Source organism: Ictalurus furcatus, unplaced genomic scaffold, assembly GCF_023375685.1.
Source record: "Ictalurus furcatus strain D&B unplaced genomic scaffold, Billie_1.0 ctg1, whole genome shotgun sequence".
Lineage (NCBI taxonomy): Eukaryota > Metazoa > Chordata > Actinopteri > Siluriformes > Ictaluridae > Ictalurus > Ictalurus furcatus.
The window spans coordinates 175,244-199,219 of NW_026521044.1; the positions used below are offsets into that span (position 1 = coordinate 175,244).

The window sequence follows — 23,976 nt, forward strand, 5'->3', positions numbered from 1 at the left end:
CTCCCTGTTGCCAGAAGCGCACGCATTTCCGCCTTTGCCCGCCCCACTGCTGCTTCGATCGCTGCTTCGTCGTGTGTCTTCATGCAGGATCTGCGCAGATGCACCGACAGGCAGTCCCAGGTCTTCTTGCAGACAGGGCAGAGAAGGTAGTTCCTTTTGAATTCACTGGAAATAGAAAAAAAAAAAAAGACACTTCCTTTAAAGCTTATTCAGCGAAACATTTTTCCAAGCCCTTGTACTAAAAAGTACAAAGGGAGGATTTTTTTACAGTCAGTAGTTTCTACAGTTGCAAATAAATGTATCTTCACTTACGGAATGGGATCCATTATTCAGTAATGCAGATGTATCCGGACGATGCAGGAAGGACAGTGCTGAAATTCAAGACTAGGGGATAAAAGAAGGAAATAACAGTAACACAAGCAAATACAGTTATGTACACAAAATGTTAGAATCACCAAGCAAAACAAACAAGCAAATGCAGGAACAGAATAAGAGTAAGAACAAAACGGATTGGAGCGTCTTGAAAATCAGGAGCAATCTCAAAAGTCTTCAGTGACGGACAAGCCTTCTGCTGAAAAAGAATCTGGGTAACAATGGGATGACATTCTCATCCTATATATTCACTCTCACAGTGAGAGCCCAGCCCACAGTCACACCCACAGTCACACCCACAGCCCAGCCCTAAAAACACCTTCACACACACCAGTGATAAGCTTTGAGCACATCTTTACAGGGTACACTTAAATTCTTGTTATGAATTTTATTTGAACACTTATACAAATACTTCTGACTAGTTTAGATTATTATGTTGTACCACTAAAATATTATTTATAAAATACTATTCAATTTAAAATTTAGATTTAGACTACATTTAGATTCAGGAACGACTTCCTGAAAATCTTTCGGAAGCTCGTCTCAAGCACACTTTTGGTGTTACGTCACTTTCAGTGCCCGGCAGCTGTGCAAGGCCTGACCGTAGGTGCGTCTATTTTAACGGTCTAAACGACTTTTCTCTTTTAATATGCTGTGGTGGTTATTTACAAATGTGTTCATTAACAAATTCTGCCTTTTCATTGTTTTTCGGGTGTCAGAGTGGGTCAACAGGAAGGAAGTTGACGACGGGGTGGTGATTGGCTTCAGCCGAGATGAAACGATGCAGCGAGCTGCCTGTTTTGCCTTGACAAAGGAGGAGGAAGCTGTAAGTTCTTTTTGCTAGCCCATGATTTTAGTGGGGGTTTTGAAAGTGTATATAATTGTGTCTATACTGTACCTTACAGAAATTGTTCAGCCTGTGGTTCAGATCATCTGCATTTTATTCCTGAGACAACTGTAAAATTAAGTGCCTGCGTATCTCTCGTTCACACAGTGGTTGCAGGCATATTACTCGCACGTCCGGCCGAGAGTGATCAGGAGTGACCTGAACTGTGACAGGTTCTTCCTTTCGTCAGCTGGCACTGCTTTGCTCACAGTTTCGAATGACCTCGGTGTGCTCCACAAAGCGTACGTACCTACACAATTCGACGTACTCGTGTGTGATTGTTCACTTTCTATACAGAAAATATCAGACCCGATCATACTACAATTAACATTTCATGTAACCTTTTCTTTCTGCAGTTATGAAAAAAGCTGGAGTGTGGGCACACTCGAAAACTTTTTAAGAGCCACCAGTCGTCAGGCGAGAGGTGCTTTAGAGACAGCGGCGGCTAATTTGACGGACACGGAGAAGGAGGACGTGTCCTCTTACCTGGCCTACAACACTGCTGTGGCCAAACTGCGCAGAGTACCTACGCCACAGACTGTAGTGGCCACGGCTACACTGCTGGACTCCTTGGCAGGGTAGGGTTCTTCATCTTAAACAGACACGAAACATCACAATTGCATGTATTTGTTGTTCACCTAATTTCTAATATGTTAACACATACCTTCTTTCCTTTTACAGCTCTGACACCGACCGGTTTTCCGGTCCATCGGGCACAAAGTCTTTGGACTTTGCAGACTTTTTAATGAAGTTTCCGGCATCGGCAGACAGCAAAGCACCCACCAAACAGGACAGGTTAAAGGCATGGTTTCTGGGCGATCGTGTCTTCTACGACAAGTGGCGTGCCGCCCAAAAGGCCAAAAGAATGGAACGGCTGCTGGGTAAGTACTCTGATCCATAAATACCACATTGACTACCAAAATGAATAAAAAAAATTTTTTAACAAGGGAGCAAATCTATGGTCTCCACCCACAAGCTCAAATCATTTCTGTTGTGATTTGTTCCTTTCGATACCTGACGTGTGTGACTGAAGTTATTTTATTCTTCGTTCTAGAGGGCTTTACCCGAAAACCCCAAGAAAGCAGGGTGAAATACGCGATTCTGAAGGAAGGGTGGAAGAACAACTGTCAAGTATTCCCTCAGATAGGTATAAGTATGTTTAGGTTATAGTTGAATTCCTGTCTCATGAACTTTTCAGACCTGCCTGTTGTGTACGTGCCAGTTAACATGTCACCATAGGAACTTCCTGTTTTCTGTTAAGCGAACAGATACCATATATGTTCAGAAACCTGTACTTTCTTGTATTGCCCAAGATGTTTTTCACGTACGTGGCCAGACAGTTCAACTGCCATATTATTTCCACGCATTTTTGCTCATTTAGACTCTCCAGGCCTGCATACTCTCCTTGGTAAACCATATGCGCTAGTTTTTCTTTTGAGTAAATGAACCAAGAGGCTGAAAAGGCTGACGGAGGAAAAGGGGATAATAGAAGCTGTTATTTGCTTGATCCTAACAGGTGTACTATACCATAATACAAGTTAACACAATGTTTAAAGCTGCATGGCAGTGCTCTATAAGGGATGTCCCTATACTTTTGGACAAACTCAGGTGTGCTCTAAAAATAGTTCTAGGGTGTACTATACCATAATAGAAGATAATACAATGTTTAAAGCTTTGTGGTACTGCTCTATCAGGGGCCAGACCCACAGTTTCCGTAGTTCTGGCCGAGGGTGATAAATCAGCCCTCTGGCTTGAGACAGTAGATCCACTCTAGGGGCTCGAATGGGGCACCCGATAGACCTTCCAGGGCCACAGAAGGTCCTAGGAAGGTATGCGCGGCCTGCAGATGGGCCTCAGCCGCCTGACACCACACGTGAACCTCAAAGTTAGAGGATGTTGCCCCACAGAGGCTCCCTCAACAGGGGCATGGCTGGCCGAAATGGCAGCCACGTAACCCTGATTGTAGAAGGAGCCCACCCCGCTGAGAAATGTTCTTGTAGGAGCTCCAGGACTGTAGCTGTTGCGCAGTTTACTGGGTCTACAGTGGATCCCTGCGGACGGGAAACTCACAAGGAGTGCCATCTCGCAGGGATATTATCTCTCAGAACCATGTTCGAGCTGGCCAAAAAGGTGCTACTAGCAGACGGTCTTGGCAAACTCTCGCTAGAGCTTGTGGGAGCAGAGCGACGGGGGGAGCAGCATACAGATGTGACCTTGGCCACATGTGTGGACTCCACCCCAAAAGTCTCCCAAGATCCAGCTTTATGTTGCTCAGTGTCGATAGGATTGACACTACGCATGTTGGGGATAGAAACGCCCTCATCGTAGTAGAATCCTATAACCCCTAGAAAAGTTGTCCACTGCACCGGGGAAAGCATACTTTTCTGAGATTCAACCCGAGCCCCAAGCTGTTCATGTGGGCGAGAACAACAACATCTCGATGTTGAACCGCCAGCTCACTGGATCGTGCTAGAATTAACCAGTCGTCCAGGTAGTTTGGTACACAGATGCCCTGGAGTCCCAGTGGAGCCAGAGTGACATCCATGCACTTTGTAAAGGTGCGAGGGGATAAAGCTAGCGATATTCCTACGTGGAAATATGCACCTTTTAGATCTATCGCCACAAACCAGTTCTCGAACTGAATCTGTGGCACGATAAGTTTGAGCGTCAGCCTCTGAACCTGTATGTCCGAAGAGTACGGTTCAGATGACGCAGATCTAAAAATGGCCGCATACTCGCACTTTTTTGCGGAACAGGAAATAATGGCTGTAAACCTCCCTCCCTTCGGGAACGGGGTACATGTTCCATGGCCCCATTGTCCAAAAGGGAGCTTACTTCCTGCGCTAACGTCGGGCTCTGGTCTGTGCTGACTGCTGTGGTGAGCACACCTGTGAACGCGGGCGGGGGGGGGGGGTTGGGGGACACTGAAAACTTGGGGACCGCCTTGGCTAGTGGAAGCCCTACAGTAGCACTGGGGGCTACCTGCCCTAACAACCTCATGTCCCCGGATACATCCCTCCACAGCCTCTCAGGGCCGCTCTTCTTTGCCTGCTTGGCCTTTATAACCATTCTCAGATCAGGCCTAGTGGCAGACCGCGACTGTGGCCGTCTGGTTCCCCTGGCCCATACTGTTATGCTAAATGCAACGTCGAAGTTCCCTTTGAAAGGGAACAGATACCGTATATGTTCAGAAACCTGTACTTTCTTGTATTGTCTAAGATGTTCCATTTCAAAGGGAACTTCGACGTTGCATTTAGCATAACTGTATGGGAGCGCCTTGCGCGCATGACCGGTATCTGAAGCTTGTGTAAAATCATGCCTCTCCTTATAGGCCTGCCATGATGCACATAGCCTGTCCATTCATGTTTTCGAAAAAAAACATGTGAACACCGTCCTCCGCACTTACAGTGCTGTGTCCCTCGGAATATATAAGATAAATTATGCAATGTGACAAATATTATGATGTTAATATGTTTGAGAGAGGTTGACAGAAGATGCAGAACTGACAACGCATGACTGCACAGCTGTGCTCAGGGACGCCAAAGGAGACTTCCTGGCCGTCAATCGGAAGATGCTCTCAGAGAAACAGTTGACCACCGACGAGTGCTTGGATTATATGTACTATCTCCAGGCACTGGTCATACTGAAGCACCTCCAACAACCAGGCGTGGTGGCGCACATGACTGTGAGTAATATTGTTTTCCTAATTTTTTTCTAAATTTCACAGTGAATCATCTGATGTTTTTGCCTTTACCGACATTAATCGTCGTGATATTCTTGTTTTGTGTAGGTTCCAGAGTGGCTGAACAAGAAGACCACTACATCGGGATACACAAGGAGCACAAGAGGAGTGCTCAACAAGTGGCCACATTTGCCCTTTCCCAGGAGGAGGATACTGTAAGTTGGAAATAATTTTCCTGTCAGAAACAGGATGCATTAATTTTTCTTAATGATATTAATGAATGAATGTAATTACTTTTTATTTTTCCTCTGCCAACAGTGGTTTGAGCTGTACTACACATGTGTGCGGCCACAACTCCAGTCCTGCATCAGGAAGCGGAAGAGGGAAGATATGGATGGGACTGAAGAGAGATTATCTCATCCACGAGTGGAAGAATACACAATCCCTCCAATGGCTGTACATAAGGTAAGCCATTTGACCATCATGATTCATTTCGCATACACTATGTATGGCGTCTGAGGTCTGAGGATAGATGTGTTTTATATGTATATAAATAAATATAAACATAAAATTAATATAAAAGTTTTCAACTTTAGGTATGGCATCAAACCATGGGTGACAAGCCAGAGAGCACACCGGGTCATTTTTTCTTAAACATTACATAATTGATAACTTTTTCAAACATGGTGCAACATAGTTCATGATTTGTTGAAATGGTTTGTCAGTGGCTAGTGACAATGGGACATTTTTCCTATGAAATGTTGTAGAAGTGATCATCTCAAACTGTAAACAATTGCTGAGATTAAAAGAAATAAAGTGTCGAATATTGATATTATCTGTATCTATTATTCATTGTTGACAATTATTGTGAGAAATCATTAACGTGATCAGTGTCTTCACATAGATGAGTATCATTTATCATTAATAATAATATATAACTAAAGGCAAACTGAGCAAATTTGTTATTTCAGAAGAGTTTATCAAACTAGTAGCCCTCCGTATGACTCAGTACCCATGAAGTAGCTCTCAGTTTCAAAAAGGTTGGTGACCCCTGATCTATACGAACGTGCAGGAAACGGGAATCAAACATTACTTTCTAGTCAGTCAATGATGATTCAGTAGAATAATTCGGCAAATAACGATCAAAACAAACGGTAAAACTGAAAAATATAAACATGGGAACTTACCAATTGTCCTGTCCGGAATATACTAACAAGATATGAACACCTATACCAATTATCCCGGTGTGTGTAGCTAATAACGGAACGTGCAGGAACGGGAATCAAACATTACTTCCTAGTCATACAATGATGATTCAGTAGAATAATTCGGCAAATAACGATCAAAACAAACGGTAAAGCCGAAAAATATAAACATGGGAACTTACCAAATTGTCCTGTCCGGAATATACTAACAAGATATGAACACCTATACCAATTAGCAGTAATCTTATCCCGGTGTGCGTCGCTAATAACGGAACGTGCAGGAACGGGAATCAAACATTACTTCCTAGTCAGACAATGATGAGTCAGTAGAATAACTCGGCAAATAACTATTAAAACAAACGGTAAAGCCGAAAAATATAAACATGAGAACTTACCAATTGTCCTGTCCGGAATATACTAACAAGATATGAACACCTATACCAATTAGCAGTAATCTTATCCCGGTGTGCGTCGATAATAACGGAACGTGCAGGAACGGGAATCAAACATTACTTCCTAGTCAGACAATGATGACTCAGAGGAATAATTCCGCAAATTAAGACAAAAATAAACGGTAAAAGTAAAGGTTCACAAATTAAATACTGTTTATTTTATCAAACAGGCTTTGTAAATAATACTCAGAGTTGTATATAACATTTATGGTAGTAAAGGCACAAACACAAAGATTCACATAGTCACACTGCATGCCCAAAGATACACAAAGATCAGATGTAAAGTAAAAGAAAAACAATTTTATTTAAATATTCAACCCATCCCCCTCCTCTTCATCTGTGTCTTCCTCATACTCGTCATCACCAAAGTACTTGAGGGGAAAATATAAATGAACAATATGAAATGAATAAAAAAAAAAAAACTATTTTAAATATATGATAGTTTATCCCTTACATCTTCAATTGGAGGAAGAGAAGGAAGAAGGGGAGTAGGAGGAGATGGAGATGGAGAAGGAGGAGGGGGAGGAGGGGGAGAAGGAGGGGGGGGAGGAGGTGGCATGTCATCCTCTTCTGAGGAACTGAGACAGAAGTCACTTTCCTGCAGAATACATCACACTAAACTACATCTGGATACACTTTTATATATATATATATATATATATATATTAATGTATGACATTCAATGAAAATGACATTTAACAAAATAAAGTCTATACTGCTTACTGTTCGAGACAGAATGTAAGTGGATGCCTGGGGAAAAGCAGCAAAATTAAACTTATATTGACATACAAAGTATTTATGCATGATATAAAAATAATTATGTAAAAAAAATAGATGGAATTCCTTTAAGCATGCTTACGCTTGAATGGTCAGAACTGTACCCCCGTCCACTGTCCTCTGCCATATTCAGTTACTGAGAACATAAAATAAATGTAAATTGATATTTGATTTCAGAGAAATCAAACATCACAGTAATTACTGAAATTATCCATCACAATAATCACTGTGTGAGAGAGGGGTTTGCTTACCTGTGGGCACAATTTTCACAAATGAAATACCTATGGTGGCCAAATATTTCACACACACACACACACACACAAAAGGTCAGGGTGCTGCAACAACTTCGTGTGAAAGAGCATGGGTTAAAAAAAACAAAACCAAACATTTTAGACACTTTAAAAAAAAAAAAAAGAAAAAAAAGACCCAGTTTTTAAAAAAAATTGTTTTGCCATGATATTTATAGCTTTTTAGCATGTTAGCTTGTTAGCATGTTCGCTTGTTAGCATGTTATTTATAACTTGTTATAGCTTGTTAGACATAAAGCCAGCTTTAATTGTGTTTACACATTTTATTGTTAGTCATACCATTAACAAATTAGCTGTCATTGTGTACCTACTCATGCAAAAGAAGTTAACTTTAGTTAGATAACAACTTCTTGATGATGCAGTAAGTGAGTAATTTATATTACTATCACTTAGCTTGACAGAAGGAGACCAGAATTTTTTAAATGACTGAAAAGATATTTTTCTTTCTTTTTTTCCCCCCTAAGTCCAAAATTTTTTCTAATCATCTGTCTTCCTCGTCCTCTTCATCACCAAAATACTTGAGGGGGAAAAAATATAATTGAACAAAATGAAATTAATCTAAATTAAAAAGGGTATTTTAAAAATATATGATAGGGTATTTGTGTGTGTGTGTATGTGATTGTGCCCTGCGATGGACTGGCACCCTGTCCAGGGTGTACCCCGCCTTGTGCCCGATGCCCCTGGGATTGGCTCCAGGTTCCCCCGCGACCCTGAAGAAGGAGTAAGCGGTAGAAGATGGATGGATGGATGATAGGGTATTACTTATACACGTATATCAAAAACTCAACTTCAGCTTAAAGATGTGAAATCACCCTGGCAGTCACATAACAACTGAGTGAAACCTCAATGATTACACCACAGTCTTATTTGGCAAAAGTGGATTTAAAATAATAATAATAATAATAATAATAATAATAATAATAATAATATTTTTTTTAGTAATAGTCTACACAGAATTAGGCTATTCAAATATTCACAACATATTAATATCGCGTAGCTGGCCGAATTCACTGGTCTATGCTCTGTGTGCACAAGGTAAGATGTCAGAGAATAAATGCTCTGGTTGAAATAGGATGAAGAATTTGTTGTTTACTCTCCTCACCTACACAAATTCTGTCTGTGTCTTGTTTCACACAGGTCCTTCTGTCACCTACCCACCCACCCTCAACCCCCATTCTTTTGTCTTCCTTAATGGCCCTGTGCTGCTGCTGTTGGCACAGAAGATCCAGGCTTTCCCCCAGGTTTTCAAGTTTAAATTTGAATTAAACTACCAAAGATTGTGTCAAAAAGATTGTGTCTGCTTAATAGCCACCCTGAACGAGCACAAGTGAAGACAAAACACATACTCTACTCACATTTTTATTTTGCAAAAGTGGATGGAAAAAAAAAAAATTCTTAGTAATAGTCTACACAGAATTAGGCTTTTCAAATATTGATATAATTTACAACATAGGGATCTGAACCCCGTTTGACTAGCATAGCACATCATCAGATGAGCCACATCACTCATCTAGCCATTGCAGATCCTGGCCCTCTCCTCGGAAGGACTTCCTTTTCACCCCATAGTCAAACTTCAGTTCAGTGTCCACACTGATGTCCCGCAGGGCCCTGAAGAGGACGACATCCACGTCCTGTCCATTCACCTTCAAAACGAAAGGTTCTGGACACAGGTTGGCTTGCTTGGATGAATGGTTGAGTCTTCCGCCCACAGTGTCTGCACAGGGGTGGCATTCATAGGGAAAAGTCTGGGCGTCGATGCAGAGATGCCTCTGGCCGGTCCTGAAGAAAAACAGGTACCCTGCTTCATCCTGTAGATTCTGCATCATGACTTTTCCCTGGGCGTATGTGATTACCTTCCCATGGTAATCACACACGATGTCACCCTTGGAAAAGGGTTGGGTTGCAACAACTCCTGCAAAAGAGAGCAAAACAATATGCATCAGATGAAAAGAACGAAATCAACAGGTTTACAAACAGTGTTTTGTTTCAATTATTCTGTTAGGTTGTAAGGTAAATTACAAATAGCAAAACCATAATTTAAGTAATAATAACTTCTCCCCTCATTACAAAAATAACAAATTTTTTTTTTTTTTACCTAGCCCTTTCTCTCCACCAAAATCTTTAATGGCCAGGCCTTTCCACGTCTGCTGAGACACGTTCCGGCGGAGGTCCTCGTCAGTCTCGATGACAAGTTTGGTGGCTGGTTTCCAGGCCGCCAAAACGTCCGCTGGCTTTGGACAGTTGTTCTTCCACCCTTCCTTCAGAATCCCGTATTTCACCCTGCTTTCTTGGGGTTTTCGGGTAAAGGCCTCTAGAACGAAGAATAAAATAACTTCAGTCACACACGTCAGTTATCGAAAGGAACAAATCACAACAGAAACGATTTGAGCTTGTGGGTGGAGACCATAGATTTGCTCCCTTGTCAAAAAATTTTTTTTATTCATTTTGGTAGTCAATGTGGTATTTATTGAACAGGGTACTTACTCAGCAGCCGTTCCATTCTTTTGGCCTTTTGGGCAGCACGCCACTTGTCGTAGAAAACACGATCGCCCGGAAACCCTGCCTTTAACCTGTCCAGTTTGGTGGGTGCTTTGCTGTCTGCCGATTCCGGAAACTTCATTAAAAAGTCTGCAAAGTCCAAAGACTTTGTGCCTGATGGACCGGAAAACCGGTCGGTCTCAGAGCTGTAAGAGGAAAGAAGGTATGTGTTAACATATTAGAAATTAGGTGAACAACAAATACATGCAATTGTGATGTTTCGTGTCTGTTTAAGATGAAGAACCCTACCCTGCCAAGGAGTCCAGCAGTGTAGCCGTGGCCACTACAGTCTGTGGCGTAGGTACTCTGTGCAGTTTGGCCACAGCAGTGTTGTAGGCCAGGTAAGAGGACACGTCCTCCTTCTCCATGTCCGTCAGGTTAGCCGCCGCTGTCTCTAAAGCACCTCTCGCCTGACGACTGGTGGCTCTTAAAAAGTTTTCGAGTGTGCCCACACTCCAGCTTTTTTCATAACTGCAGAAAGAAAAGGTTACATGAAATGTTAATTGTAGTATGATCGGGTCTGATATTTTCTGTATAGAAAGTGAACAATCACACACGAGTACGTCGAATTGTGTAGGTACGTACGCTTTGTGGAGCACACCGAGGTCATTCGAAACTGTGAGCAAAGCAGTGCCAGCTGACGAAAGGAAGAACCTGTCACAGTTCAGGTCACTCCTGATCACTCTTGGCCGGACGTGTGAGTAATATGCCTGCAACCACTGTGTGAACGAGAGATACGCAGGCACTTAATTTTACAGTTGTCTCAGGAATAAAATGCAGATGATCTGAACCACAGGCTGAACAATTTCTGTAAGGTACAGTATAGACACAATTATATACACTTTCAAAACCCCCACTAAAATCATGGGCTAGTAGAAGAACTTACAGCTTCCTCCTCCTTTGTCAAGGCAAAACAGGCAGCTCGCTGCATCGTTTCATTTCGGCCGAAGCCAATCACCACCCCGTCGTCAACTTCCTTCCTGTTGACCCACTCTGACACCTGAAAAACAATGGAAAGGCAGAATTTGTTAATTAACAAATTTGTAAATAACCACCACAGCATATTAAAAGAGAAAAGTCGTTTAGACCGTTAAAATAGATGCACCTACGGTCAGGCCTTGCACCGCTGCCGGGCACTGAAAGTGACGTAACACCAAAAGTGCCGTGCAGTAGCGGCGATAGCTGGTCTCCTCTGTTGAGAGGACCTGTGCGCTTGAGACGAGCTTCCGAAAGATTTTCAGGAAGTCGTTCCTGAATCTTGCTATTAGGGATGTGAAAGCAAATTGAATAGTATTTTATAAATAATATTTTAGTGGTACAACATAATAATCTAAACTAGTCAGAAGTATTTGTATAAGTGTTTAAATAAAATTCATAACAAGAATTTAAGTGTACCCTGTAAAGATGTGCTCAAAGCTTATTATTGGTGTGTGTGAAGGTGTTTTTAGGGCTGGGCTGTGGGTGTGACTGTGGGCGTGACTGTGGGCTGGGCTCTCACTGTGAGAGTGAATGTATAGGATGAGAATGTCATCCCATTGTTACCCAGATTCTTTTTCAGCAGACGGCTTGTCCGTCACTGAAGACTTTTGAGATTACTCCTGATTTTCAAGACGCTCCAATCCGTTTTGTTCTTACTCTTATTCTGTTCCTGCATTTGCTTGTTTGTTTTGCTTGGTGATTCTAACATTTTGTGTGCATAACTGTATTTGCTTAACTTACTGTTATTTTCTTCTTTGTTTCCAGATTTTCAGCACTGTCCTTCCTGCATCGTCCGGATACAATAATGGATCCCATTCTGTAAGTGAAGATACATTTTCATTAGTCTATTTGCAACTGTAGAAACTATTGACTGTAAAAATCCTCCCTTTGTACTTTTTTGTACAGGGGCTTGGAAAAACGGTTAGCTGAGTAAGCTTTAAATGAAGTGTCTTTTTTCTATTTCCAGTGAATTCAAAAGGAACTACCTTCTCTGCCCTGTCTGCAAGAAGACCTGGGACTGCCTGTCGGTGCATCTGCGCAGATCCTGCATGAAGACACACGACGAAGCAGCGATCGAAGCAGCAGTGGGGCGGGCAAAGGCGGAAATGCGTGTGCTTCTGGCAACAGGGAGGGTGTTTAAGTACGGCCGGCTGAGTCAGATTTTGGCTGCTGCTGACCCAATCAGCAGGTAGGTGGAAGATCTTTTCAGTCCTTTAAAAACTTCTGGTCTCCTTCTGTCTGAAATGTATTTACAGGCAATCTAAACCTTGTTTTCTGTTTTGGAAAGGCTGATAGAGGAACTGGAGAGTCGCTTTCTGGTGGTGACCGATGTGCCCCCACCCCTACCTACTTCCATTGAGAGGTCAGGGCCAACAGGGTTGTACAGCGAACCGTCAGAGAGCTCCTCTGTCAGCAGCGGAAGGAGAAGTGGTGAGAGCAGTGGCGAGACCTTTCAATGGTGAGAATCTCAGTTTTCTAGCTTTACTGATTGTGTTTTAGCGTTACTGCAGTGAATTTCTGATATTACGGAGCCCCCCTAGTGCCAGATAAAAAAAAATAAAAGTTAAAAAAAAACACAACAGCAGTGTGCAATCTGTGCTCTCAGTTTTGCAATCCATTTCTCAAAAAATAAACACACAAAAAGGACATAATGTGTATTGTAAAACATTACCACATGAAGCAGGCAGACAACGTCGTGAGGGCTAGTCAGCTCCTGGATTTGCTGGCTGGTCAGTCAAAGAAAGCATGTTTTATAGTTGTAGACACAATTAATACAATCCACAATTTGTAAACAAATTATATTACACGCACTAGTCTTATACTCTTCTCCTTCTAAAATATTATTTCTTTTTATTCAGCACTGATCCCTCAGAAGGGGAATCCAGCCGCGCTGCCTGTAGCATTGCTCGCAGTGCTGCCCAGCAGAAAGCAGAGACGACAGATGTGCAAATGGATTTTGAGGCAGTGTACAACCGGCTTGTAGAACAGCACCCGGTGACTCTGGAGGGTGAGGCGCCAGATGAGGCTCTGCACGCTGACATACCACGTAGCTTTCAGCGGAAGCTGTACGAGCGATGGGTGAAGGCAAACAGCCCGAGAGCAAGCCATCAGAGTTCACACTGTTTATTGTCTTAATAATGTGTATTGAGTGGACATAGAACCAATACAGCTGAATATATTTTCCATTTTTCTATGTCCACTCAATACACATTAAGACAATACACATTATGTCCTTCTTGAGAAACGGATCGCAAAACTGAGAGAACAGATTGCAAACGGCTTTTTATTTTTGAATTTTTTTTTTTTTTATCTGGCACTAGGGGGGCTCCAAAATATCAGAAATTCACTGCAGTAAAGCTAAAACACAATCAGTAAAGCTAGAAAACTGAGATTCTCACCATTGAAAGGTCTCGCCACTGCTCTCACCGCTGGTTTTTCTGCTGCTGACAGAGGAGCTCTCTGACGGTTCGCAGTCCAACCCTATTGGCTGTGTGGCTCTGGAGGAGGAAGGCCCTGACCTCTCAATGGAAGTAGGTAGGGGTGGGGGCACATCGGTCACCACCAGAAAGCGACTCTCCAGTTCCTCTATCAGCCTTTCCAAAACAGAAAACAAGGTTTAGATTGCCTGTAAATACATTTCAGACAGAAGGAGACCAGAAGTTTTTAAAGGACTGAAAAGATCTTCCACCTACCTGCTGATTGGGTCAGCAGCAGCCAAAATCTGACTCAGCCGGCCGTACTTAAACACCCTCCCTGTTGCCAGAAGCACACGCATTTCCGCCTTTGCCCGCCCCACTGCTGCTTCGATCGCTGCTTCGTCATGTGTCTTCATGCAGGCTCTGCGCAGATGCACCGACAGGCAGTCCCAGGTCTTCTTGCAGACAGGGCAGAGAAGGTAGTTCCTTTTGAATTCACTGGAAATAGAAAAAGGACACTTCACTTAAAGCTTATTCAGCTAACCGTTTTCCAAGCCCCTGTACAAAAAAGTACAAAGGGAGGATTTTTACAGTCAATAGATTCTACAGTTGCAAATAAATGTATCTTCACTTACGGAATGGGATCCATTATTCAGTAATGCAGGTGTATCCGGACGATGCAGGAAGGACAGTGCTGAAAATCAAGACTAGGGGATACAAAGAAGAAAATAACAGTAACACAAGCAAATACAGTTATGTACACAAAATGTTAGAATCACCAAGCAAAACAAACAAGCAAATGCAGGAACAGAATAAGAGTAAGAACAAAACGGATTGGAGCGTCTTGAAAATCAGGAGCAATCTCAAAAGTCTTCAGTGATGGACAAGCCGTCTGCTGAAAAAGAATCTGAGTAACAATGGGATGGCATTCTCATCCTATATATTCACTCTCACAGTGAGAGCCCAGCCCACAGTCACGCCCACAGCCACACCCACAGCCCAGCCTTAAAAACACTTTCACACACACCAATAATAAGCTTTGAGCACATCTTTACAGGGTACACTTAAATTCTTGTTATAAATTTTATTTGAACACTTATACAAATACTTCTGACAAGTTTATATTATTATTTTGTGCCACTAAAATATTATTTATAAAATACTATTAAATTTGCTTTCACACCCCTAATAGCAAGATGTTCCCTAGTGTTCCATTGGAATATTCATCCATCTCCCAGTGGCTAAAGGACGTGGTGTTTAAATAAATAAATAAATAATAAAGTATACGATGAAGGGTTGTACTGACAAGTTTTTTCTTTTTCTTTTTTATATACATAAATGGCAACACTTTATTCCATATTTTATGGAGTTACAGACATTTCCCATTTGAATTCACGTGTCTGTTGTTGGGTTTTGCAGTATATACATAACCATGTAAAAATAAAATATTTTGGAAGAAAAAAAATGAATTCAATTTAATACTTTTATCTTGGGTACACAGACCAGCCCAAATAAGTCCATTGTTCAGCTGTATCATATGTCAAAACTAATGCAATTTAATGTAGTGGCTAAAGGACGTGGTGTCTTCTTCTTCTTTTTTTTTTTTAAAGAAAAAAATTCTGGTGAACTCCATGCAGTGCCTCAACAAATGGACTTGTTAATTTGCCTGGCCTTATTTTGATTATATATATATATATATACACACATATATACATATATATATATATATATATATATATATATACATATATACACACACACACACACAATATGGACTGTTTATTATTATTATGTAATAATATAAACTAGTCAGAATAACAGACTTCATCTGTCAGAAAAAAAGTATCTTTACAGGATACACTTAAATTCTTGTTATAAATTTTATTTACACTTATACAAATATTTCTGACTAGTTTATATTATTATTTTGTGCCACTAAAATATTATTTATGAAATACTATTAAATTTGCTTTCACATCCCTAATAGCAAGATGCTCCCTAGTGTTCCATCGGAATATCCATCCATCTCCCAGTGGCTAATGGACGTGATGTGTTTTTTTAAAGAAAAAAATTCTAGTGAACTCCAAAATGGTCTTGTTAATTTGCCTGACCATATATTTTATTATATATACCTGTATGCTGTTACGACACGGCGAAATCGGCGCGGCAGCTCACGAAGTGTAGTGCCGCCCAGGGACGTGGCAGAGGAGGACTACACTTCCCAGTCATACCCGTTCGCCAGCGTTCTAATCACGAACGCCTGCAAACACCTGAGGTTATATAAGGGCCTCCCTAGCATTAACCGCTTGCGAAGTAACCGCTCAGCAGCCTCGTCTCTGTTTGTTTACCAAGCCGATTTCATTATAAGTGTTTTCCCTGGTGCTCGACTTCACGCTCGTCTCTCACTACGCTTTTGCCTACGTCCCTGATATACAGCTTACCTGCTCTGTCCCGACTCGATTCTCGTTATGTGTTCAGTCACACGCCATCTCTCCGCTCGCCCGCGCTTGTCTCCGTCTGCGCTTCGTAACAGATTACTTTGCCGTACTATGGAGGCAGCGGGCACCTCGGATTGGGAACGCGTCATCCTGGAACAAAACCGCGCGCTATTGGTGTATCGGGATGAGATATCCGCGTTGCGTGCCGAAGTCTCGCGACTGAGCGTTTCCGCATCCACCAACGCCACGCCCCCGGCCCTCGCGTCACCACCGCCGACCGCCCCAGCTCATGTTCAGCCGACACCAGCTGCGCACATTGCAGCGCCGGCTGTTCACACTCCTGCGCCGCCGGCGCACAACCCGCCTCTGCCCACACCAGAGAGATACGCTGCGGAGCCGGAGCGATACAAGGGCTTCATGTTACAATGTGCGCTGTTCTTCGAGAGTCACCCAGAGATGCCTGAGGTCCGTAAGTTGACCCATTTTATGGAATTACTCTCCGGAACAGCCTTGGCGTGGGCCACGGCTGAGTGGGAGCGTGGACGTGGTGTCGGACCCTCGTTAGATGACTTCCGTGCCCGGTTCCAGTGCGCCTTTGATCATTCTCCTGATGGCTGGGAGACTGGTGATGAGCTCATGCAACTCAAACAGGGCTCTCGTACTGCAAGAGAGTATGCGCTAGAGTTTCGCACTATCGCTGCCCAAAGTGGCTGGAACAAACCAGCCCTTAAGACCGCGTTCCGCCGTGGCCTTGATCCGGAGTTACTGCATGAGTTGGCCTGTCGGGGGTGAACAGCTAACTTTTGATGACCTCGTAGATCTGACCATAAGGCTGGATCGTCTGTGCCGTACCAACCGTCCCATACCGCACGGTTTACTGCCAGCTGAGCCGGGCGCAGCAAGCGAACCCATGCAGCTTGGAAGGGCACGGTCCTGCAAGGAGGAGAGGGAGAGAAGACCCGATGAGTTCCGGTGCATCTACTGCGGTGAGGACACCCATGCCGTCCGCCAATACCCGCACAGGAGGTGCCGAGGGAACGGGAGGCGCACTGACAACCCACCTTGTCATGCCCGGGTGAATCCTAACCAGTCTTGTATGTCTCACGTATTTTCTGTACCTGTCGTGATAGAACATTCAGGCCGTTCTTTTGTTCTTTCAGCACTCATCGACTCTGGAGCAGCGGAGAACTTCATAGATGAGAAGACGGCGCAGGAGCTCGGCCTTTCCATACGTCCCCTCCTCCGTCCTCGTGAGCTCCAATCCATTGATGGGTCACCTATAGGGGGAGGCGTAATATCTCACAGCACACACCCTGTCTGCCTTCAAGTTAGCGCCCTTCACCACGAAACTCTGGTCCTTTACCTCACGGTCTCCACCAGACACCCCGTTATACTCGGACTCCCCTGGCTGGAACTGCACAACCCCCAAATCTCCTGGACTGACAAGCAACTCACCCAATGGTCCCCGTATTGCTTGCAGAATTGTTTGAGGGGCCCCACGGTCCCTTTGGCCACCACGACTGTGGAGAGTCCCCTGTCGCCTGCCTCAGTTAAAATTCCCCCCGAGTACCACGACCTCCATGAGGTGTTCAGCAAGGAGAGGGCCAGTTGTCTCCCACCTCACAGGCCCTACGACTGTGCCATTGACCTCCTCCCCGGGGCCAGCCTACCTCGGGGCCGTGTTTACCCGCTCTCCCAAGCGGAGCAGCAGGCCATGGAGGAGTATATTCAGGAGGCTCTCCGGCAGGGGTACATCCGACCGTCCACATCCCCTGTGTCTGCCGGGTTCTTCTTTGTGGAGAAGAAAGGAGGGGGCCTCCGACCATGCATTCATTATTGGGCCCTCAACCAAGTGACCGTTAAGTACTGATATCCGCTGCCTCTCGTCCCCTCAGCCTTGGAACAGTTACAGTCTGCCACCCTCTTCACTAAGCTGGACCTCCGCAGCGCTTATAACTTAATTCGTATTAGGGAGGGGGACGAGTGGAAAACGGCCTTCAGCACCACCTCTGGACATTATGAGTACCTGGTCATGCCGTATGGGCTCGCTAACGCCCCCTCCGTGTTCCAGAACCTGATCAACGACGCTCTGAGGGACATTCTAGGAAGGTACGTCATCGCCTACATTGACGACATCCTGATTTATTCGACCTCCCTGGAGAGATGGCGTGTGACTGAACACAGAACGTGAATCGAATCGGGGCAGAGCAGGTAAGCTGTATATCAGGGACGTAGGCAAAAGCGTAGTGAGAGACGAGCGTTTAGTCGAGCACCAGGGAAAACACTTATAATGAAATCGGCCTGGTAAACAGAGACGAGGCTGCTGAGCGGTTACTTCGCAAGCGGCTAATGCTAGGGAGGCCCTTATATAACCTCAGGTGTTTGCAGGTGTTCGTGATTAGAACTCTGGCGAACTCGAGCGCGGGTATTACTGGGAAGTGTAGTCCTCCTCTGCCACGTCCCTGGGCGGCACTACACTTTGTGAGCTGCCGTGCCGATTTCGCCGTGTCGTAACATATGCCAGGTTTTTTTTTTTTTTTAAAACTATTTATTTGCATAATGCTTAATCAAAGCATACATTTTAGATAGTCCGAGCTGCATTTTCAAGACAAAGTGATATGCCAAGCATTACACCACAGAAGGCGTATCCCTCCAGACCTCATCCCAGCTTTGTATTACCTGTCAACGAATTGGTGATTGGTCGCCTGATGCCTCAGGATAGGTGGGCGTGTCTAATGTTTGGGCATAAATACAGAGGGTACATTCAAGGTACTTTACTCTTTTTTGGATAAGGATATATATTCTGTTCCTGCATTTGCTTAATTTTGCTTTGATACCGCTTTAAGAATGGCTCCAAACAGGTAAGACATTTTGTCATTTACTGTATTTGCTTGTGTTTATTTGTGTTTCCTTCACTGGACTTTCTCGGTACTCATGGTCTCGTTATTTTGAAGGTTTGCTGAACGCAACATTGTCCACTGCTTGCGGTGCGAGAAGCCGCAGAAACATCTCGCTGGCCACCTGGCTAGAGTCTGTATGAAAGACAGCACAGCAGAAGAAAGGCAAGCTGAGATCCAGAAGGCCAAGGTATCTTCCAGACGGTGGGTCTGGAGGAACAGGACCTGGGATTACCGCCAGCTTTGTTCTATTTTGCCCCACAGTCCGTGTGCTTCTTTACTGGCGGAAGAATTTCAGAGGCGTGGGTTCTTTATCACCAACATGCCACAAGAGTCAGACATGGCCATTGACTCAGGTGATGCCACCTCCTCACAACAGGGTTCGACATCTGATCAGAGGTAACTACAATAAGTAATAAAGTGTTCTGTATGACAAATTCTGTATTATTACTAATTCCTTCTGTATTATTACAAATGTTATCGTTCACTACTACAACGCTGAGTACGGCCTTTTTAATTACACGTCTCTGTTTTTTTCTGTGTTCCAAATAGATATGATGAGTGTTCGCACACCGACACAGTACCAGGCCATTTTGACGGCAGCCAGGAACGACTTCCTGAAAATCTTTCGGAAGCTCGTCTCAAGCGCACAGGTCCTCTCAACAGAGGAGACCAGCTATCGCCGCTACTGCACGGCACTTTTGGTGTTATGTCACTTTCAGTGCCCGGCAGCTGTGCAAGGCCTGACCGTAGGTGCATCTATTTTAACGGTCTACACGACTTTTCTCTTTTAATATGCTGTGGTGGTTATTTACAAATGTGTTCATTAACAAATTCTGCCTTTCCATTGTTTTTCAGGTGTCAGAGTGGGTCAACAGGAAGGAAGTTGACGACAGGGTGGTGATTGGCTTCGGCCGAAATGAAACGATGCAGCGAGCTGCCCGTTTTGCCTTGACAAAGGAGGAGGAAGCTGTAAGTTCTTCTACTAGCCCATGATTTTAGTGGGGGTTTTGAAAGTGTATATAACTGTCTATACTGTACCTTACAGAAATTGTTCAGCCTGTGGTTCAGATCATCTGCATTTTATTCCTGAGACAACCGTAAAATTAAGTGCCTGCGTATTTCTCGTTAACACAGTGGTTGCAGGCATATTACTCGCACGTCCGGCCGAGAGTGATCAGGAGTGACCTGAACTGTGACAGGTTCTTCCTTTCGTCAGCTGGCACTGCTTTGCTCACAGTTTCGAATGACCTCGGTGTGCTCCACAAAGCGTACGTACCTACACAATTTGACGTACTCGTGTGTGATTGTTCACTTTCTATACAGAAAATATCAGACCCAATCATACTACAATTAACATTTCATGTAACCTTTTCTTTCTGCAGTTATGAAAAAAGCTGGAGGGTGGGCACACTCGAAAACTTTTTAAGAGCCACCAGTCGTCAGGCGAGAGTTGCTTTAGAGACAGCGGCGGCTAACCTGACGGACACGGAGAAGGAGGCCGTGTCCTCTTACCTGGCCTACAACACTGCTGTGGCCAAACTGCGAAAAGTACCTACGCCACAGACTGTAGTGGCCACGGCTACACTGCTGGACTCCTTGGCAGGGTAGGGTTCTTCATCTTAAACAGACACGAAACATCACAGTTGCATGTATTTGTTGTTCACCTAATTTCTAATATGTTAACACATACCTTCTTTCCTCTTACAGCTCTGACACCGACCGGTTTTCCGGTCCATCGGGCACAGAGTCTTTGGACTTTGCAGACTTTTTAATGAAGTTTCCGGCATCGGCAGACAGCAAAGCACCCACCAAACTGGACAGGTTAAAGGCAGGGTTTCCGGGCGATCGAGTCTTCTACGACAAGTGGCGTGCCGCCCAAAAGGCCAAAAGAATGGAACGGCTGCTGAGCAAGTACCCTGTTCAATAAATACCACATTGACTACCAAAATGAATAAAAAAAATTTTGACAAGGGAGCAAATCGATGGTCTCCACCCACAAGCTCAAATCGTTTCTGTTGCGATTTGTTCCTTTCGATAACTGACGTGTGTGACTGAAGTTATTTTATTCTTCGTTCTAGGGGGCTTTACCCGAAAACCCCAAGAAAGCAGGGTGAAATACGGGATTCTGAAGGAAGGGTGGAAGAACAACTGTCCAAAGCCAGCGGACGTTTTGGCGGCCTGGAAACCAGCCACCAAACTTGTCATCGAGACTGATGAGGACCTCCGCCGGAACGTGTCTCAGCAGACGTGGAAAGGCCTGGCCATCAAAGATTTTGGTGGAGAGAAAGGGCTAGGTAAATAAAAAAATAAATAAATAAATAAAAAACTTTTTTATTATTTTTGTAATGAGGGGAGAAGTTATTATTACTTAAATTATGGTTTTGCTATTTGTAATTTACCTTACAACCTAACAGAAAAAATTCAAACAAAACACTGTTTGTAAACCTGTTGATTTCGTTCTTTTCATCTGATGCATATTGTTTTGCTCTCTTTTGCAGGAGTTGTTGCAACCCAACCCTTTTCCAAGGGTGACATCGTGTGTGATTACCATGGGAAGGTAATCACATACGCCCAGGGAAAAGTCATGATGCAGAATCTACAGGATGAAGCAGGGTACCTGTTTTTCTTCAGGACCGGCCAGAGGCATCTCTGCATCGACGCCCAGACTTTTCCCTGTGAATGCCACCCCTGTGCAGACACTGTGGGCGGAAGACTCAAGCATTCATCCAAGCAAGCCAACCTGTGTCCAGAACCTTTCGTTTTGAAGGTGAATGGACAGGACGTGGATGTCGTCCTCTTCAGGGCCCTGCGGGACATCAGTGTGGACACTGAACTGAAGTTTGACTATGGGGTGAAAAGGAAGTCCTTCCGAGGAGAGGGCCAGGATCTGCAATGGCTTGATGAGTGATGTTGCTCATCTGATGATGTGCTATGCTAGTCAAACGGGGTTCAGATCCCTATGTTGTAAATTATGTCAATATTTGAAAAGTCTAATTCTGTATTGACTATTCCTAAGAATTTTTTTTTTCCATCCACTTTTGCAAAATAAAAATGTGAGTAGAGTATGTGTTTTGTATTCACTTGTGCTCGTTCAGGGTGGCTATTAAGCAGACACAATCTTCTTGACACAATCTTTGGTAGTTTAATTCAAATTTAAACTTGAAATCCTTGGGGGAAAGCCTGGATCTTCTGTGCCAACAGCAGCAGCACAGGGCCATTAAGGAAGACAAAAGAATGGGGGGTGAGGGTGGGTGGGTAGGTGACAGAAGGACCTGTGTGAAACAAGACACAGACAGAATTTGTGTAGGTGAGGAGAGTAAACAACAAATTCTTCATCCTATTTCAACCAGAGCATTTATTCTCTGACATCTTACCTTGTGCACACAGAGCATAGAACAGTGAATTCGGCCAGCTATGTGATAATAATATGTTGTAAATATTTGAATAGCCTAATTCTGTGTAGACTATTACTTTAAAAAAAAATACAATTTTATTCATTTTTTTAAATCCACTTTTGCCAAATAAGACTTTGGTGTAATCATTGAGGTTTCACTCAGTTGTTATGTGACTGCCAGGGTGATTTCACATCTTTAAGCTGAAGTTGAGTTGAGTTTTTGATATACGTGTATAAGTAATCCCCTATCATCCATCCATCCATCCATCTTCTACCGCTTACTCCTTCTTCAGGGTCACGGGGGAACCTGGAGCCAATCCCAGGGGCATCGGGCACAAGGCGGGGTACACCCTGGACAGGGTGCCAATGCATCGCAGGGCACAATCACATACACACTCACACACAAATACCCTATCATATATTTTTAAAATACCCTTTTTAATTTAGATTAATTTCATTTTGTTCAATTATATTTTTTCCCCCTCAAGTATTTTGGTGATGAAGAGGACGAGGAAGACAGATGATGATTAGAAAAAATTTTGGACTCAGGAAAAAAAAAAAAAAAAGAAAGAAAAGAAAGAAAAATAACTTTTCAGTCCTTTAAAAAAATCTGGTCTCCTTCTGTCGAGCTAAAGTGATAGTAATATAAATTACTCACTTACTGCATCATTAAGAAGTTGCTATCTAACTGAAGTTAACTTCTTTTGCATGAGTAGGTACACAATGACAGCTAATTTGTTAATGGTATGACTAACAATAAAATGTGTAAACACAATTAAAGCTGGCTTTACGTCTAACAAGCTATAACAAGCTATAAATAACATGCTAACAAGCTAACATGCTAAAAAGCTATAAATATCATGGCAAAACTCTTTTTTTTAAAAAATTGGGTCTTTTTTTCTTAAAGTGTCTAAAATGTTTGGGGTTTATTTTAACCCATGCTCTTTCACACGAAGTTGTTGCAGCACCCTGACATTTGTGTGTGTGTGTGTGTGTGTGTGTGTGTGTGTGTGTGAAATATTTGGCCACCATAGGTATTTCATTTGTGAAAATTGTGCCCACAGGTAAGCAAACCCCTCTCTCACACAGTGATTATTGTGATGGATAATTTCAGTAATTACTGTGATGTTTGATTTCTCTGTAATCAAATATCAATTTACATTTATTTTATGTTCTCTGGTACAGTTCTGACCAGTTACGGGGGTACAGTTCTGACAATTCAAGCGTAAGCATGACCAATCTTTTTGAAACTGAGAGCTACTTCATGGGTACTGAGTCATACGAAGGGCTACCAGTTTGATAAACTCTTCTGAAATAACAAATTTGCTCAGTTTGCCTTTAGTTATATATTATAATTAATGATAAATGGTACTCATCTAGGTGAAGACACATAAGAATTGAATGAAACCTCAATGATTACACCACATTCTTATTTTGCAAAAGTGGTTAAAAAAAAGAAAAAGAAAAAAAATTGTAATAGTCTACGCAGAATTAGGCTTTTCAAATATTTAAAACAGTATTATCACATAGCTGGCCTTTGAATTAGGCTTTATACACACACACACACACACACACACACACACACACATATATATATATATATATATATATATATATATATATATATAT

General features: G+C 43.2%; 2 protein-coding genes across 2 annotated transcripts; one reads left to right on the forward strand and one right to left on the reverse strand.

Moving 5' to 3' along the window:
• The first annotated feature begins 25 nt into the window (after positions 1-25).
• LOC128604581 (uncharacterized) lies at positions 26-23,899 on the forward strand. Its single transcript, XM_053619724.1, has 5 exons — positions 26-146; positions 1,615-1,836; positions 1,940-2,139; positions 21,032-21,247; positions 21,452-23,899. Exons 1-5 carry the CDS (start codon positions 82-84, stop codon positions 21,859-21,861), a joined length of 1,113 nt encoding a protein of 370 aa, XP_053475699.1. The 5' UTR covers positions 26-81; the 3' UTR covers positions 21,862-23,899.
• LOC128604580 (uncharacterized) lies at positions 7,260-11,301 on the reverse strand. The gene is made up of 6 exons (XM_053619723.1): positions 11,107-11,301; positions 10,806-10,939; positions 10,470-10,691; positions 10,167-10,366; positions 9,778-9,993; positions 7,260-9,594 (listed from the first exon to the last, which is right to left on the reverse strand). The coding sequence occupies exons 1-6, from the start codon at positions 11,281-11,283 to the stop codon at positions 9,185-9,187; spliced, it is 1,359 nt and encodes a 452-aa protein (XP_053475698.1). The 5' UTR covers positions 11,284-11,301; the 3' UTR covers positions 7,260-9,184.
• Positions 23,900-23,976: the final 77 nt, after the last annotated feature.